General features: G+C 34.6%; 1 protein-coding gene across 3 annotated transcripts in view; it reads right to left on the bottom strand.

Annotated features, from left to right (window-relative positions):
• RSRC1 (arginine and serine rich coiled-coil 1) overlaps window positions 1-20,419 on the bottom strand; it is a 440,840-nt gene that overhangs the window by 243,056 nt on the left and 177,365 nt on the right. For all 3 annotated transcript variants that reach the window (XM_086392028.1, XM_086392034.1, XM_086392044.1), the window contains exon 5: window positions 9,708-9,744. In XM_086392028.1, coding sequence (XP_086248154.1) covers window positions 9,708-9,744 — 37 coding nt within the window. The remainder of the gene's footprint in view (window positions 1-9,707; window positions 9,745-20,419) is intronic.

The raw sequence follows: 20,419 nt of genomic DNA, 5'->3' as shown, positions 1-20,419 counted from the left end.
CAGGCTATGTATGTCAAAATTAAATAAAGATGCTACGAATACTTGACAAATGGTAATGAGTGTGGCCAAAGATACCACTGTGGCAAAGGCATTCTCCATCTTAATTCCTAATGCTTTGACTGGAGAAATAAAAAGCAGCCCTGTTACCTCTGCTATTAGTTCTCTTTCTGCAGTTACAGACCTTAGATCCTGAAAAAGCATAAAATAACTAACAGGTACCTTGTGGGGTTCTCTACAATGAGACAGAAACTATGGTGTCTATAACTAAAATATTAAAAATATCCAAATACAATATTCAGTTACTCTTGTGGTTTCAAAAAAGCCTGACTTTCAGACTCTTGAATAATGGGAAGCAGGAGTTATTTAATGCACTTAAAATATTTGGTTCTACTTTAGAAAGCTTTAATAAGCACACATGCATAAAGGTAAGAAAATAAATTTTATCTAGGTTAAATATAAATCTGAGACTACTAGTAGTATCATTAAAATTACATGACATATTGTCATCTGTTCTTTTTTTTTTTTTTTTTTTTTTAAGCTAACTGGCTACCATTTCCCACAAAACCACTGTGTCTTAAAAATGCAACAACAACCGACAGATTTTTCTTGGAAGAGACGAGACAGAGTAAGGGTAGGCTCAAGGCAGACTCAGAAAAAGGGCTCAGGTTCATGCTGTTTGGATAATCAGGTAATATTTTTTAATCATTTACTTCAGAAACAATTTTTAATAAACTTGTAACTGATCAAAATGTTTCAGAGAAATGGATCACTGGCAAGGTACTGCTTCTGACTGAAATGTGAGCTGATTCCCAGATTTAGGACTTGTAAGAAATCATGATAGTAACATGATATTAACATTTAATCCATATTTAAAGGTATTTTAATTTGCATATATTCATAGGACACACTTATTTGTTAAAAGGAAAGAGAGAAAAATTTATGGAACTGATCTTCCAGAAAGAAGAAAAACTTCATGCTGTTTTACCTCACAATCACAGTTTAAGGAAAGCATCTGTTTTAACACACACAAGTACCCTACACTTCAAATATATATTGGCTTAGGTGAAAAAAAATATTAAAATGCTGGGAGGAAAGGGATTTACTACATTGAAGTCCTTAAATAGTATATGAGGTAATAGATATTTTACATCAGTGTTTAATAAATATATATGGTGTATGAGTAACATAGGTGCATTGTGAGATAATTATGTTCTCAAACTCATTTAGACAAATGTCAAAAACGTTTTCAAAACACAGTGGTGAAACATTAAAATAAGACAGGTATTTTAAAATGTAACAAAGGATGAGCAGGGTTCATAACCTCTGCTTTAGAAGAGGTTTCAAAACCTCTGCCTGCATCCTCAAAAGTATGATAATGTGTTAACTGTGTTTATGCTTCTGTTAAATAAAATTATTAAACTGTGAACTGAAATACATCCATTTTATTTACAAGTTCTATGCAAAATAGCCTAAAACAGAGAGAAAAGGGCTTTTACTAGAATGTAGTACTATCGATGAGCATGTAATAGCAATGGGCCTGCCTACATTTCTGGCAAGCAGCAACTACAGTCTACAAACCACTGATGGGCTAAACAAGCTATTAATGACAGTTGCTTTTCAACACTTAAAATGGCCAGACTGTGTTGCCTGACCACAAGGACAAGTAGGTCATCACTCTCAAATGTTATACAATATAAGAAGCATAAATGAGACCTCTGTGGGGAGAAAAAACCCACAGGTATGGCTCCAGAGTTCTTTTGCTATTCAACTATTAATAGAAAGCAAATCCCACTTAAAGTTGTAAATACTTATAACCCATTTTACTAAAAGATTTATCATCACTTATTTAACCTTCCACCTAGAGTTGAACAAGGTATTATTAGTTCTGGTGCCCAGCTCTAGCTCTGAAATATACAACCTAATATCCAGAACCCAAATAAAGAAAAAAAAAATTGGCCCTCTGCGACTCTCACAGAGTAGAAAGATGATGAAATTTTGGCCCTGTGTAAACCCATGGAGTGTCTGTCTCTCCCAATCATTCATAGGTTGCAGAATCATACTCATGACTATATGGGGGATATATCTAGATTTTTCATCTGATTCAAGGGCCTTGTTCCCTGCTCACTTGTCTTTCAAGTCAATGTCTTTGAATGTACTTTTCTTTCTGCTGTTTTCTGGACCAGCAGCATTAGCCTCACTTGGGAGCTTGCTAAATGCGGACTCTTAAGCCCCACCCCAGATCCAGAGTTTAAATAGTATCTACAGGAGACTCATATGCACATTAAAGATGGAGGGGCACTGACCTAGGTCATGTTCTCCGACTCCTACGTATCTCCAGTTATTTGACTTTTCAGAAAAGAGAACAAGGGAAGCTTTAGAAGTATCATACTGATCAGGATAATTCACTTCATTCTCTGCCCAAGGAGACATGGCACAGCAGTCCTTCTTTCAAGTCAGAAACAACCCCCAAAACTATTCTGACCTTAAAAAGAAGTGACAATTTTTCATTTAGCTCAACCCAATATATTCAGATCTTAAGCCCTCTCCCAAGAGGAAAGGATAGCATTATTTGTATAGATTGCTAATAAAAAACAATAATAGCTATACTATAATCACATGACAAGATTCTATCTCTTGCACACTTTTATAATTGTAACAATAAAAATGTATGTTACTGTCAGCTACTTGACTGTATTAAAAACACTCTAAAAAGAAAATATTTTAGCCCTACTGAGTATTTCAATAAGAGCTACAACTCACTATATTATCCAGAAGTTAAAAACACAAGAGGTAGAAAAATAGGGAGTCAGCTACCTTTGATATAACAGAGAACTCAGAGTCAGAAGCAACATCACCATCTAATAACCCCCACCTCCATTCCTTCAACCCTACTGTGTTAACAGATACAAACTGGGGTCACATCAGAAAGTCTTTAATTTGTGTATGATTTTTCATCAAATAAAAAGTACTATTTCTTTAAGTTCATTATAAAATCTAACTAAGCATGACATTATAAGCAATGATTTTCTCTAAGTCTCTGAGTAGATATTCACACTGAACTCTGAGATGTTTTGTATTCAATTCTGCTGACCATTCTGATCACTCTAGGAGGACTGCAGGGGACTGCATACGATTCAAGGCCTATTAAACATTGATTTCTGACATTTTTCATTATAAATTTCTCTTTTGAGGCAAAAGTTTTCTAAGACACCTCCCCTTGCCATCGTCCTGATAATAGCTTTAAGTTTAATACATAAATGGAAATAAAAACAAAAATCATCCCCAGGGAAAAAAAAAGTGCAACCCTAAAATGCCAAAATAGTGAACACAGGCCTAGGAGCTGGTGTTACCAGAGCTCTAGCTAGAGCAAAGAGGGTTGAAAATGAGTGAAACCAGAAGAGGCAGCCTGAGGAAGCATTGCTTCTGGGAGAAAATCAGGTAAATAGAAAACATGGAAGAAAGTAGTAAGAAACAAAATGCTAAAGAGAAACAAGACATGCCAACCCCTTCCTCCCTGCCATCATCATCTGTTAGGGAATGATGCTTCAATATATTGTGGAAGGTCTTCCCTGGTAGCTCAGACAGTAAAGAGTATACCTACAATGCAGGAGACCTGGGTTCAGTCCCTGGGTTGGCAAGATCCCCTGGAGGAGGGCATGGCAACCCACTCTACTATTCCTGGCTGGAGAATTCCATGGACAGAGGAGCCTGGTGGGCTTACAGTCCATGGGGTCGCAAAGAGTCAGCCATGACTGAGTGACTAAGCACAGTATATACTGCAGAAGAGGGCACCCTTAAACCAGGAGCCCTGTCTACAAAACATATAGGATTTTTAAAGGGAAGGAAGGGAGGGAGAGAGGGAGGGAGGGAAAGGAAGGGAAAGAAATCAAAATCACCCTGACACAGTCACCAGATTAAAACATTACAAAAGATGAAAATTCTCCCCTTAAAACCAATTACAAAGCACAAGACTCATACGGACAAATAATAGAAAGAAAACCTAGAATCAGATATTCAAAGAATAAAAACATAAATGTAAGGGGGAAATATTTCAGATATGAAGGATACATTATAAGGTATACAAAAAAGAATAAATTCTAATGAAAACTTAATAAGAAATATCGAATAAAACCAGGAAAACAATTGAGAGAATTAAAAACAAAAATAAAATAAAAATCCATAAAAGTAAAAATATAAGGCTGGTACCAGAGATATCTGGGATATCTGAATCTGAGAAAGACTGAAGGTGGGAGGAGAAGGGGACGACAGAGGATGAGATGGTTGGATGGCATCACCGACTCAATGGACATGAGTTTGAGTAAACTCCGGGAACTGCTGATGGACAGTGAGGCCTGGCTTGCTGCAGTCCATGGGGTCGCAAAGAGTCAGACGCGACTTATCAACTGAACTGAACTTAACTAAACCAGAGATATCAAAAGCAGAATAATATTTCAAGAAAATCAAAGAAAACTGTGAGCCAAGGATTTTATGTTCAGTCCAAGTTGTCATTCAAGTGGCAAGACTCCAGAAAAACAGCTTGGAATGTGCAAGATCTTGGGGAATATTGTACATATGAGCCACAGCTAAACAGAGAAAGAAACATAGTAAATATAATGATATGCAAGCAATTATGGAGTAATTTCCAGGATATACTAATGAGTGAAAAGAGCAAATTACAGTAAAAAATATATATACAATATGCTTTTTATAAGAAAGAGGAAATGGGAATACATACATACAAGCATATAGTTGCTGTTGCTGTTTAGTGGCTAAGTAGTGGCTGACTCTTTGGCAATCCATAGACTGTAGCCCACCAAGCTCCTCTGTCCATGGGATTTTCTAGGCAAGAATACTTGAGTGGGTAGCCATTCCCTTCTCCAAGGGATCTTCCTGACCTGGGAATCAAACCGAGGTCTCCCACATTGCAGGCTTATCCTTTACCGTCTGAGTCACCAGGATATATTCTTAATCTTATGAAAAGCATAGGAATTACAAACAAGAAATTAATAAAATTTGCTATATACAAGAAATAGAGAATAGCTAGATAGGAAGGGGTAACACCTCTCTGAGAATACCACAGCATATAACATTTTGACTTCTGAAAACATGCTAACCTTACGGATATTCAAGCATAATTAAATCAACAAGAATGGGAATAAAGGCACCTAAAATTAAATATGAAGTGAAGTGAAATGAAAGTCGTTCAGTCGTGTCTGACTCTGCAACCGCATGAACGATAAAGTCCATGGAATTCTCCAGGCCAGAATACTGGAGTAGGTAGCCTTTTCCTTCTCCAGGGGATCTTCCCAACCCAAGGATCGAACCCAGGTCTCCCACATTGTAGGCGGATTCTTTATCAGCTGTGCCACAAGGGAAACCCATAAATGGGAACAGATGAATGTAACTATATTTCAAATGATTAAACTACACTCAAGGGGAAAAAACTGCAAATAAATCTTGAGGTCTTTTAATTAAGTCTGTTTTCAAAAGATACAGTTGTAGTGATTTTGGAACTATTTTATGTATATTATATGATTGAGCGAATGGGTAAACATATTAGTGCAACAGGAGTCTGGACTCTCACTTTACATAAATACAAATATGAAATGGGGGAGAACAAGGAAGAACTCTTCGGTTTGGATTGAAATTGGAGGCATCACTATGACTCACATGTTCTTAAAAATATCTATGTACTAACCTCCCTCCCTCTATTTATCTGTCTAATCTAGGGCTAAAAGTTCCTAGAAGTAAGAAAATTCCAAAGAAAATGAGCACATCACATGTCCAGACCTTGACTCCTAAATACCATTCTCCTTTAAAATGAGATACTGAAGAAATGGCTGATTCTGGGAGTGGGACAGGAAGGTATAAGATGACCCTCAAACATGTTTATCAGAAAATGAGGACATGCTTAGAAAAAAAAAAAAAATAAGAGTATGTCAAAAGGACCCAGAAATCATCTTGAAAGAGGACTCTCTGGACAAATATGGCACAATCTGAGTGACAAAGTAAATAAGAAAAGTAACTGATAATAATCTGTTCATGAGTCTTTGCTCACAGTAAAAAGAAAAGTAAAATAAGAAGGATGGGCTTTTCTTTATTTATTTGGGGGGGGGTTTGTTTTACTTTTATTTATTTTTTTAATTTTTTAATATAAAATTATTTATTTTAATTGGAGGTTAATTACTTTACAATATTGTATTGGTTTTGCCATACATCAACATGAATCCACCACAGGTATACACGTGTTCCCCATCTCGAACCCCCCTCCCACCTCCCTCCCCATCCCATCCCTCTGGGTCATCCCAGTGTACCAGCCCCAAGCATCCAGTATCATGCATCAAACCTGGACTGGTGATTTGTTTCATATGTGATATTATACATGTTTCAATGCCATTCTCCCAAATCATCCCACCCTCTCCCTCTCCCACAGAGTCCAAAAGACTGTTCTATACATCTGTGTCTCTTTTGCTGTCTCGTTTACAGGGTTATCGTTACCATCTTTCTAAATTCCATATATATGCGTTAGTATACTGTATTGGTGTTTTCTTTCTGGCTTACTTCACTCTGTATAATAGGCTCCAGTTTCATCCACCTCATTAGTAGAATGCACATCCGTGGTCAGTCATGTCTGACTCTTAGAGACCCTCCAGACTATAACCCATCAGGCTTCTCTGTACATGGAATTTCCCAGGCAAGAAGACTGTGGGAATGGGTTGCCAATTCCTATTCCAGGTGATCTTCCTGACCCAGGGATTGAACCCACATTTCCTACACTGGCTGGTGGATTCTTTACTTACCACCGAGCAAATGGATCATACAACTTCTAGAAACATAAAACCTGGGACCTTATAGTTGAACGCTGGCTCCTAAATATAGGGGAATAGTAAAGCTGGAAAAATCTCATTTTCTCAATCATCAGGCAAGAATTATCAGTGGATCATGAGGCACCAACCTTCAAAGGCCGTGTTTAGAACTTTAAACAGATATAGTCTTTATGGGTGGTAGACAAGTTTGTGAGAAGATAAATAAAATGGTATTGGGGAGTATATGAAAAGAAATTTAAGCTAAGAATGACACGCTGGACAGTTCACAGGAAAAGGTGGCAACACAGATAGAAAGGAATAATGAAATAAAGACTGAATCAGGGCTTGAGAGATTGTGACAAATAAATGAATCAACCCCTGAAGAGGTCCGAGGGAAACAAAGTCCATCCATCTTACTCTTCTCTCCATACATCCACAACTGATTTCTCCCTTCCAGGTTACAGATACTATATATATCAAGAAGAGCCCATAAACAGAGTACAGACAGTGCAACCATGTATGTGTCCTTGTGGTAAATATAACATACTTCATATGTCATTTTTCTTAACTAAATTTAAATTTATACTGGATTTTACCCTCTCTCAGGACAATGCTAATTTTCTATGACAATTCAAGTAAATTTGGAAAGAAAAAGGCTGAAGAAGGCTACATAAATAGAAGAAACTAATTCTAAATGTGTGGGATGCTCTTCTCATTTTATTTTTACACTATATATTTTTTTTAAACCAATCTATTAGAATCTGTACTTCTAACTGTATTTGGCATACAGTCAATTCAAAGAAAGAGTACAAGGGCTAGAAGGGCTTGTAAGGGCTATAAGTGCTGTTCATTTGGTAAGTGGAGAGATAACAAATCTGAGGAGCCCAGAGTTGCTAGATTGACAGGTTTCAATGAATTCTTACATTTACTTCCTTTTAGACAGTTATAAAGAATATCATTAACTTTACTTAATATTATTAGTGTACAAAGCAATACATAGATGTATATATGTGATATTATGCTATGTATTCATAATGCTGTTAATAGTTCAGTCAGTGGGTCAATTTTACAATGTTAAGCTATAGAGTTTGAATAACTGAGGTAAAATGCATTAAAATCATCTACTTCCACTACCTGTTATATTAATCCTGGCTCTCTAATCCCTAAAATGCATTATCTTTGAAATACATTTGATGTATATGACTCAGATAAAAACTAAATATAACTTAGAGTCAAGAATGGGAAATAATAATTTAACAAACCATTACTTCTGACTATAATTAATACACGTGGCTATACTTCATCAAAGGTTTTAAAATACCTATAGTCGCAGAACTCTGTTTAGATGAAATCTTATTTTAAAAGTTTAAAAGTATATAAAATAACTAAAAATGGGCACTGTTCTGGCTAAAGTGGGCAGTGGAAGCCTGGAGTGCTATTTGCTATGGGGAGAAAACCTGGCAGCCCAGGGCAGTCAGAAAACCACTGTTGCACAAGATTACAAGTCGAGTATAAATGCAAGAAATTGTCACTGAAAATAAATTCATACTAGTATGAAAAAATATAAAATTTAAACAAAGGTTAGAATCTAATTTGTTTACTGATGAATATGAATCACATAAATATAAAGTCTTTTTATTACATAATAATTTACAAGAGATTGGCACTACGTTAGCTATTCTTCCTTGTTATAAGCTGCCAACTGATACTGGCATTAGATGTTTTAGATTAATATTTTTATTGTAATGTCCATATGTATCTCCTAAATAGATCTTGTACTATTAAGTGAGAAATGAAGATTCAAGAAATAATTTTTAATAATGAGAATAACAATGTTATTTATTTACTTCTAATCTGGAAATATATACATAGTTCAATTTTTCTAACTTGGTTATTGTGTTCTGCTTTTAATAATTAACCTGTAATTTTTAGCATGATTTAATCACTTTGAAAAGTCTAGATTTCCTCAGTTTCCTTTAGTTATTGAAAGAAAAACCAAAAATCCTTTCAACTCTAAAACTGCTATAAATAAAAATGGAGCTGCTCCTATTTGCTCTTGTGTGAGCACAACAAAAGCACATTAATAGATAACAAAGCTACAATATGATACACGAATGAAGTCTTGCATGAAAAAACTACTTAGATAGTATTTACAAAAGAATCTCTATCATTAATTATTCAACATTTGGATCTGACCAGAAACCAGAGCATGACTTTATAATGCTCTGTTTAAATGAACTACTTAATGTTGTAATGAACACTCAATGTGGTGAGCTCAATGAATTTTGGACCTGGTATAACACAGCAGTTTTCCAACTTTTTGATCAATGGACAGATTTTAATGTTAAGTCAGCTGGAATTTCACTTGTGCTTTAAAAATGTTTACTGAAACCGAAAATTTTGCATCTCAATTATTTTATATTCTAAAACTGAATGTAGTTTAAACCAATGCATTATTCATAAAGCAAAGACATTAGGAAAAACAAAGCTGTGCACTTCTTTCAAAGCTGTTAAATTGATAAAACATACCACATTTATGCATGCAATATTTGATTGTTTTTTTCTTAACACACAAGCTTGTTTTTGTCAGATCAAGATATGCCAAAAATTCTACACCAAACATTTTTGTTTATAATTAAAGCAATCATCAATCCAAGGATTGTCATCTATTTTATTTCATCTCTACATCAAAAAAAAAAAAGTAATTTAAAAAAATTTTAATTCCCTTGAAATGATAAGATAAATGAAAATGTAAGTGCCTTCACATAATAACAGTAAGCTGACCCTTTGGGAAATGGTTGACTTTCTCAATACAAGGTATTCAAAGCTCATTCAAAAGTGTTCATTTAGAATGCAGATATCAAAGATGATGCAAATGTTCAAGAGAAAATTAGAACTTACCAGATGTTCTAATCCAGCTTTGATGTTTCCAGATTCCCTAAAACAGAAGAATAAAAGTTTAAAATAGTTGTTAAACCCTCGTCTGCTATAATTTATGTTTACCTCAAAAATATTTTACAAACCCCTATAACTTTTTCATATATCTTTCCTAATGTTCATAATAACCCCATTTTTAAGGACAGAACAATTTCCTTAGGAACAGATAATTTATTTATATTTAATAGTAGTATTAACACTAAAATTTATATTCATCTAGTAAAATGTTTCAGATTTTTCAAAGTCAGTGGAGAACAAAAAAAAAATCAAAGATTATCATTTTACTATTTGTACACTATCTTTATTTTACATTAGCTTTTTCATTCGAGTTTATTTTTTTAACATTTATTACAAAAATGTTCAAACATACAGATTCTATCTACCATCTAGATTTGACATTTTATCTACCATCTACAATTGACATTTTACTATATTTGCTTTATCAAATGCCCATCTATCAATAGGTGCATTTTTATACAAGGAATATGCACAAAAATAATATTTATCAGTGCATAACTAAAGACACTAAATCTTAAATTTTTTCCTGCCATTAATTTTATCAAGTTAGTACCCACTATAAATCAGAACCTAAAATTATAATATTGAAAAATTAATCACCAGTGAAAACACAAACATCAAATATTACAATATTTATTTTAAGTATTTAATTTCTTGCTTTTCACTAAAAAAAAAAAAATGAGCTGATGAGACAAAACACAAATAACTATACAAGTAGCAAAGATAATTTAAATACACATTTGGTGGAATATGGCAATAGTTGGATGCTTTTTCCTCATTTCAGTTAATGCTAATTTATTAGTGAGTAATGGACTTTCCCTATTCTCACTCTGATCAAGCAGTATTTTAATTCCATTATTAAGACCATACCTTACTTGCTTTAACACAAAATTGTACTTCTACCACAATGCAGAAAATAATTATGGAACATCTGATGACAGTACTGCATTCATGATGTTTAATCTTTTCCCCACACCTATTTTTCTCTGAAGGGGTCCCAATGTTATTTCTTTTCTCTTTATTTTGTCTCCAATTTTTTTTTGCCAAAAATATATTTACTTCTGTTTCCTTTGTCTTGTTATATAATCTTTTTTCAAATTTCCCTATCTTTTCCCTTTGGATCAACTGCTTGAAAACTATACAAGTGGCTTCCAATGTTTCCTCTCACTGCCCAGTCTGGCATCTTGGGAATAAACGCCACTGTCCACTGATTACTACTCCTCTTTAGCCATTCTCTTTTCTGCTTCTGACAGTGCTACATAATCAACATTTTAAAACTTAAGGGTTTCTGAAACTCATTCTCTGGATACAGTTCTAATGACAAATGATAGACATAGACTGCAACAAGGCGTGTCACAACAGGCCAGTAACTACATCATTATTTTTACTTTTATTATTATACGATTAATATATTTATTAGAGCTGGAAGTCTGATGAATTTTTAAGTGTTCACAAGGAAGTTTTCATATAACTTATAACTTGTGTAATTTAAAATTTAAACAAAAATAAAAATACACACAGTAAAACATCTGACAGTGTAATGTGTTTGTGTGTGTGTGTGTGTGTGTGTGTATACATACTACAACAAAATTAAATCTTCCTGTCACTCACCCCTAGTTCTCAATCACTGATATTAGCTATTTATTTGTCCTTCCAAAGACAGTCTATGCATGTGTGTGCATACTTCTGTGTGTGTCTGTGTGCTTCTCCTCTTTTTTTCTTTTCAACCCAAAGAGAAGCATACTATACACATTGCTTTGTTCCTGAACTCAGCAATCTATGTTAGGGTGAAGTATATTTATACTATATAATTCACATCTATTTCATTTTTCCCCATAGGTACATTGTCACACTATGGTTCTTATTGGAAAATAATGCAGTATAAGAGAACAAAAATGCTCAGATTCAAAGTAGAAGTCCATAATTTATTATCTGAAACCACCAAGGCTAGACATGTTTCATCAGAATATTTTGGACTTTTCTGGTACTCTGTTTTGGTATAAGGATATGCTTTACACTCATTAGATTTATGTATGTTTTATCTACTATTTGAAATGTTCAAAAGGATCCACTATACTAAATTTTTAACTGGTATTTATGTTTAAGCCAGTTTAATCAAATTTGGCATTGTTTATATGTTCAAGTTTTCTTCAATGTTTTGTTGAATATGAATTTAATAAATTGAGCACTAAAGTTTAAAAATAAGAAAAATAACAAAATAAGAAAAACAAACAAACAAAGAATATATTGGGTTTTAAGAAAAGTAATAAGGTACATACGGTGTATGTCATAAAACACTGACAGCAATACTTGAAGCAGCATCTCATCATCATACATATCAATAATTCTGAAAAAAATATGAATATCCACACAAAGTGGGATAAACAAAGACGATACACAGCTTCATTTAAGGGTAGGTTTTGCTGTCAACTGACTTTATCACAAACTTAGGGAAAATCTCTCAGTTTTCGGAGTTATTTGTATTTTGGAATCAAGGATAAGAAACTATTCTTTAAAAAGAAAGAAAGATTGGCTAGCTATTGTTTCATTATGTTTTCAAAGAATTCCTTAAATTAAATGATTTTAGGAAAAACACATTTTGAATGACATGTCTGAAAGAAAACTAAGCATCTTCCTTGACACATGTCCCTTTCCTTCGCTACCAAATATAAACAAATATAATCAAACACAAGGTCCTGGCTATCCAACATCCTTAATTATCATTTAGTGTTAACCACTTCTTTCTATCTTCACAACTATGTCTTATTTTAGGCCATCATCTTTTCTCTCTCAGATTATTGCAAAGCTTCTTAATGGGTCTCAATGACCCCTGCCTTGCCCTATGTCAATTCCTTCTCCATAAGACAGCAAGATCTTTGTAAAATTAAGCTTGATCATGTCAATTCTCTTCTTAAAATCCATGGCATACTACTATACTCCAGTTTAATTCCCTCTGTTATTTGTCAAAGCTATACCACACGGAAAGTGGTAGCAAATACTATAACAAACTACAACCTAAACAAAACCTCCTATGGAGAAACCCCTTTTTCTCACAAATGAAGTAATGAACTCTTCCCATGCATTCACATCACAAAATTCCCATACTTTGGACTATAGCCCACCAGGCTCCTCTGTCCACGGAATTTTTCAGGCAAGAATACTAGAGTGGGTTGCCAGTTCCTACTTGAGGGAATCTTCCCAACCCAGTGATCGAACCCACATCTCTTGCATCTCCTGCACTGGCGGGCAGATTCTTTACCACTGCACCACCTGGGAAGGCCCCTGGGTAGATCCACCCAGCTCCACAACACTCAAAGAACCAAGGCAACTGCAACAGTGAGGGGTTGTTTGGGAGAACAGTATTGGGAGTTTTGTGTATGTGGGTGATGGGTAGTGGGTGGTTGTTTGGCTTTGCTTTGTTTTGGGTTGTTTTTTAAAAAGGAGGAGGACACTATGGGGAAAAAGTGGTTGACTGAGGCCACAGCTGAACAATTAATCTGGATAAGCACAAGCTAGAGCCTAGACTTTTACCCCTACCCTTAGATTAAAATTACTAGCCAAAGTAGCTGAATGTTGCAAGGAAATAAAACAGAAATCCACAAGGCAAATTTTTAAGAACTCTGAGGTGTTCTTAAAAATAACAGAATAACAACAAAGAAAGTAACTTCATCCAGAGAAAACAGACTGAGCAAGAATATAAGTATAATAACATATTCAAAGATAGGGGAAGATTTTTAGAAGTTAAATATGAAAAATGGTTATTAAAAATAATCAATATGAGATAATGAGTATTAGAAATACAATAGTTTGAAATAAGCAACCCAGAGGATGAACTGAAAGCACAGTAACTACAGACCAAGAATGAACTAGTGAGCTAGAACATGGACAGAACTCTCCTAGAAGGCCATAGGAAAGGCACGAAAGAACAAACAGGAGAGAAAATTAAGAACAGGAGTAGAAGTATGAACATCTATATAATAAGAATCCTAGAAGGAAAGCAAAGACAAAATAAAAGGGAATAAGTATTTGAACAAACAGTGACACAAATTTCCTAGATATAGAATTACTCAAATCTTAGACTGAAAGTGTACATACAGCAGTGAACAGGAGAATTAAAGAAAAATCACAGCAAAGTATTATATAAAGATAATTAAGGCTATACTATTATACATCAAGAGAAAAGTTTAAACGTTTCCAGAAAGAAAAAGCACACTCCTCTAAAAAATTAGCACTGACATCAGATTACTTAACACTAATGCTAGACAATGGAGTATAAGCTGCCAAGAGAAAGTGAATAAAAAAGCTGTGAACCTAGAATTAATATTCAACAAATAAACTATTATTTAAATTAAAGGAAAAATAAAGAAATATTCAGCATACAAAGTCTTAGGAAATTCAACACACAAAGACATTATATGAAAAAAGTTCTGAGGAATATAATAAGAAGAGAAAAAAATTCAGGAAGAAGCAAGCAAGCAAAATAAGGCAAGTAAAGTCTGGCATGGAACATAGTAATTACTGTAATATTAGTAATCAGTGACTAAAAAGAAAACTAAAGAAAGGTCATCATAACAAAAATACCAGAGAAGATTCTTAGATTGGGTATGAAACAAATCTAGGGATGTGTGATTTACAAGAGACACATGAAACAAAAAGGAATCAGAACGGTTTCTAAAAAAGAGATATAACCAAGCAAACACAAACCAAAAGAAAGTTGGGTTAGTGACTTTAATGACAAAATACATTTAAACCACCTTGTGGCACAGTTGGTAAAGAATCTACCTGCAGTGCAGGAGACCACCTGCAATGAGGAGACCTGGGTTCGATTCCTAGGTTGGGAAGATCCCCTAGAGAAGGAAATGATAACCCACTCCAATATTCTTGCCTGGGAAATCCCATGGACAGAGGAGCCTCACAGGCTACAGTCCATGAGGTCACAAGAGTTGGACAGAATTTAGCACCTAAACCGCCACCCCTCCATATATGTATACATATATTTGATATGTATATATTTTACTACATACATATTTTGATATGTATATATTTTGCTATGTACACGTGTATATACATAAACACACACACCAAAGAAAGCCATTCTCTTCAGGTACAATAGATCAAATGACAGTGAAAGTGAATGTTGCTCAGTCGTGTCTGACTCTTTGCAACCCCATAGACTGTACAATCCATGGAATTCTCCAGGCCAGAATACTGGAGTGGGTAGCCTTTCCCTTCTCCAGGGGATCTTCCCAAACCAGGGATCAAACCCAGGTCTCCGGATCAAACCCAGGTCTCCAGCATTGCAGGGAGATTCTTTACCAGCTGAGCCACCAGGGAAGCTCAAGAATAATGGAGTGGGTAGCCTATCTCTTCTCCAGTGGATCTTCCCAACCAAGGAATCGCACCGGGGTCTCCTGTATCATAGGCAGATTCTTTACCAGCTGAGCTACCAGGCAAGCCTGATAACAGAACAAGACACTTTCATTTATATCTAGAAGGTTTGCATATTTGTAAAGCTTAATATGTATCATGGCTTGGGACATCGAAGTTTCAACAAATTCTTCATGAAAATCAGTTTTGTTTAGTCTTACTCTGGGCAGAAAGACAAGGAAGGGTGGCCATCTCAAAATAACACAGATAAAGCATCAGTTCAGTTCAGTTCACTTCAGTCGCTCAGTCTTGTCCGACTCTTTGCGACCCCATGAATCGTAGCACGCCAGGCCTCCCTGTCCATCACCAACTCCCGGAGATCACTCAAACTCACGTCTATCAAGTCGGTGATGCCATCCAGCCATCTCATCCCCTGTCGTCCCCTTTTCCTCCTGCCCCTAATCCCTCCCAGCATCAGAGTCTTTTCCAATGAGTCAACTCTTCACATGAGGTGGCCAAAGTACTGGAGTTTCAGCTTTAGCATCATTCCTTCCAAAGAAATCCCAGGGCTGATCTCCTTCAGAATGGACTGGTTGGATCTCCTTGCAGTCCAAGGGACTCTCAAGAGTCTTCTCCAACATCACAGTTTATTTATTTATTTATTTTTAACACCACAGTTTAAAAGCATCAATTCTTCGGCACTCAGCTTTCTTCACAGCCCAACTCTCACATCCATACACGACCACTGGAAAAACCGTAGCCTTGACTAGACGGACCTTTGTTGGCAAAGTAATGTCTCTGCTTTTGAATATGCTATCTAGGTTGGTCATAACTTTCCTTCCAAGGAGTAAGCATTTTTTAATTTCATGGCTGCAGTCACCATCTGCAGTGATTTTGGAGCCCCCAAAAATAAAGTCTGACACTGTTTCCACTGTTTCCCCATCTATTTCCCATGAAGTGATGGGACCAGATGCCACGATCTTTGTTTTCTGAATAAACCATCATGAGTACATAAATACTACATGAGAGAGCATGATGTATAATACCGGTTCTAGAAGTAAAATATCTTAAATCTAAGTTCTACAACAAAACAGTTGAATGAGCTTGGGTAATAATCCAACTTCTCTGAAGCTCAAATGGTTCACCTATGATGTGCAGATTTTTTAACTCTTGTTTTACCTAACACACAGGGTGGCTGTGAAAAAATAAGCAAGATAAAGTATATGAACGTACACTATATATTGTAATATGCTATATAAATCTGTTATTGTGATAGATATTTTAACACAAAAGTCTTTAAGAGTGGTTCCAAAAGGCTAAAACAATTTTTTTTTAAATAGAGAGGTAAGATTCAAGACATTGACAGAAGGATCTTGCAACAAATGGTATAAAGCCTGTCCTCTTTAGTGGTCTGTCTCTTGGGTTGTCCCTGTCATGACTTCATCAATATTTGTGCAACTCCTTTTGCCCTGTGCTGAAAGCAGACTTAATTCAATTATAGGTTTCAAAACTGATAAAATGGTCCTGAAGTGGAAAATGGGAAGAGATTATTGGCAAATGAATAAAGATTTGTATCGAACTAACACACAGGAGTACAGCAGGTCTTTTTTTAATCATTCCCTGTCTTAAATCTTCTGGGAACCATGAGTTTCCCTTCCCCTCATGCAGCACATCGATTTCTGAATTAGACTGCAATATTAAATAATTAATATACTTGCCATGATTGATGTTTTGCATTAGTTGAATATTAGGTTATCAATCAAAATCCACTTGGTTTAATGTAATAATATTGAAAAAGTGTCACGGGCTGTTCATCCAATTTGTAGTTGAGGCAGCACAGATAGTTATGTTGGCATAACACAAGGCTTTAAAGCAGGAAATGCAGTGGCTCAACATGTATGAGGCAGACATCTTGAAACTAACTGGGACAAGGCTGAGGTTGTCCTAAATAAACCTTGTGACACTTGTCAGTGTTGATGTTAGATCTCCTTCCAGGAAGAAGATGATGCCACACATCAATCACACTATGGCAGACAAGAATAAAATTAAAATAAAGTTAATGCTTTACCTTTGTGGTAAACAGATTTCATTATTCTGCCAAAGAAAGCATGCTCCAAATCTAGAAATTGTTGCTATTATACAGCTTATCCTCTTAAGAAATTTCTAAACAACAGACTGATTGTTTAGATCTGGTCTTGCTAGGAAAGGATCAACACTTTTTAAAAAATGTGAGAACAAATTACACCAAAATGATCATTCGGGTTTTAAAATGGTCTAAGGGAATCTGGTCAAGGCACCACAATTAATAATAGTATTTATTTTAAAAAAACAACATTCCATTTGATGATGACATTCTCTTTTGCTTTCAATATTTTGCATCAAAACTATAAACTACGAACCTGGAGAAAAATTTTTAATCACTTGCTTCTCCTAGTAAATTTTACTCATCACTATTAAATCAATCTAAAATCTATTATGAATTGACTTATATAAGCAATATTTTATAACAGACTAAACAAAAGACATCCAAAAGAAAAGTAACTGCTTGGGTGGGAAGTAGAAAAGTAACAAAATAAAATATAAACCAAAACCATTTCAGAAAGCAAGCCAAAAATCAGTGAGTATCTATTACAAAATATAAACTATAATACATGTAACTAAATAAAGTAGCATTAAAGTCTCATTTCATTCACCAAGAAATATAAGATTAAATGTATTTATAATCAGTGATGTACATGTATTAACCCACATAAAATATGCATATATACAATAATTGTGAAAAACAGTTTAAGTAATAAGGTTTTTATAGGTTTTTTGGTCATGAACTAAGCATATTATCCACTTTTAAAAGATTGTTATGCTACAGTTTTCTACAGCCATAAGAAATAAAATGACAGCTAATTTTGTATTCTCATATAAAGCAAAAATCTATGTGAGCTGAGTTTTTTTTTTTTTTTTCTTTTTATAATGGCAGCAAAGGCTTTTAAAAGCCTGAGTTATAAGTTATAAATATATCTACACTTCCTATCTCAAATAATAATTAACAAATTTTTTACATGTGTAAGACCTTTTCTGTTATTATCAGATGTTATTAATGAAAAATCTGGTAATATAAGCTTGGGTTCAAAATCCAACTCTATTGTTTAACTAAATAACTTTGTCAGGATATATATCTTCTCTAATTTGCCATTCTTAAATTCAAATAAAGGATTAAAGATAATCAGCATGCATATACCAGCACTCAATAATTACTGGTTCAGTATGACAGATTAATGTACCATATTTCACTTTCAAAATCAAGAAATATCTTTATAGATCTTAGCTTTTTTAACCACCATAAAATCTATTTCAATTGTTAATACTTACAAATGAAAGGCAGTCTACTTTTCAAATAAATACACAAAAAGAGCTTGGCCCAATGGACAGCATCCAATAAAAGTGCCATCTATATCTTGACATAATAAGTACATTTTTCTATCCTGATCTCTTTGAATGGAAGCAGAATTTAAAAGTACACTGAAAAAAGTAAGCAGAAATAATTTCTTAATAACCTAATTTTAAAAATATTTTTAACCCCAATAACAAAAATACAGAGTATCACCTACTTCCAAGAAGATCTCTCTGAAATTCTCAGATTCAACTTACTAGGTTTGGCTGGAATTCTCAGTACTTTTCTCCTGATTGGAAAATACCTTGCAAATTAGTGGATCTAAATATATATATATATTTTACATATATATGTAAAATATATAGGAGAAGGAAATGGTAACCCACTCCAGTATTCTTGCCTGGAAAATCCCATGGACGGAGGAACCAGGTAGGCTACAGTCCATGGGGTCGCAAAGAGTCGGACATGACTGAGCAACTTCACTTTCACTTTTCACTTTCACTTTTTCAAACATATATTCTTAGGTGACCAGATTGCATAACGGTAGTTTTCAGACATTTGTATTTTACAAGCAGTTATTGATCTGACCGATTATTATTTACAATAAATTTTGCTCTAGAATTTATAAATCACTTACACAGACAAGTGTACTATGGTTACTAAATTTTATGTGTATTATTCTCTTTTAAAATTATTTAATTAGTTTCACAAATATTACTAAGCATCCATTATATCAGGACAAGTTTAAAGTAAACATATTAAACAGCCGAGGACTTAGGACACACACACAGTTTATTACAATGGGAAGCTGTAACACTTAAGTTGGTACATATCGTAAGTTACATTCATTCAGGTAAACAGTTTTGGGACATCATAAAAAGGCCTACATGAGAAAGAAAAGAGGTTTTAATATTTTCCAAGTTATTCTCTAAACAGTCTCAGATGAAGAAAAACTAAGAGAATTCATCACAAGTAGATCTGATATTAAAAAAAAAAAAACTGCTAAAGAAAGTGCTTCAGACCAAGGGAAATTATACTAGAAAAATAACTGAACATTGAGAATGAAGGAAGAGCAACTGAAATATACTTACTGAGTACCCTCATACCTTACTTAGTCCCCATGATAAATTTTAAGTGGATAATAACAACAAAATAAACATTATTGATGAAAAATATCTTGGATGTTTAATCCATAATGTCAAACCAAGGTGAATACATGAAATAGTTAACATCTAAGCCAGGCAAGGAAAATGCATGTGAACATGCTACCTATGTGCTATTTCCACATGCAGGACTAAGGCTCCTAATGAGTGGCAATCCTCTTTCCCACTGAAGCCAGATGTAGTTCAAGAATCATTCTTAACACTGTGCTCTAAGGAGTCACTGGCAGTTGTCTGCAGTGAGCAAGTGAGATGCAACTTGTTTGTCACCACTCCCTTCAATCCATGTGCTTGACCTGGTTCAAGAAAAATTTAAAAGAAGAGAAACAGTCATGTGTGTTAGAGTGGTTGGGAAATATTTCAAAGACGAGGGGTAATTTTAGCAGGATCCTGAAGGATTAATTTCATTTGAGCAAAGTGGGTAAGCAGAAAAGAGGCAGGAAGAACAAGCCCAAAGGTCCCATGTGATCTGTTAGAGGTCAAGTAAGGAGAATAGCCTGCCCAGAATAGATGCATTAAAAGGTTATATATTTCTTTTCATCTTTAATTTTAAGTAATTTTTATATGTAAGTTTTCAAGGGTATCATGTACAATTGTGCATGTTGCTCATTATGTGGGAGGAAAAAAAGAAAAACCAAACGGGGCAGTAGAAGCTAAAAGCTATATGCCCCGGCCAAGCAGTGCATTCTGGTGTGGTATTGCATTCACCAGAAAGGACGGCTTGTCTGATTAGGCTCAAAGGT

Source organism: Bos grunniens, chromosome 1, assembly GCF_055505025.1.
Source record: "Bos grunniens cultivar Pamir isolate PY7600 chromosome 1, Bosgru_T2T1.0, whole genome shotgun sequence".
In the NCBI taxonomy this organism is placed as follows: domain Eukaryota; kingdom Metazoa; phylum Chordata; class Mammalia; order Artiodactyla; family Bovidae; genus Bos; species Bos grunniens.
Note: the sequence above shows the minus strand (reverse complement) of the source record. Positions and strands in the feature narration are given on the sequence as shown.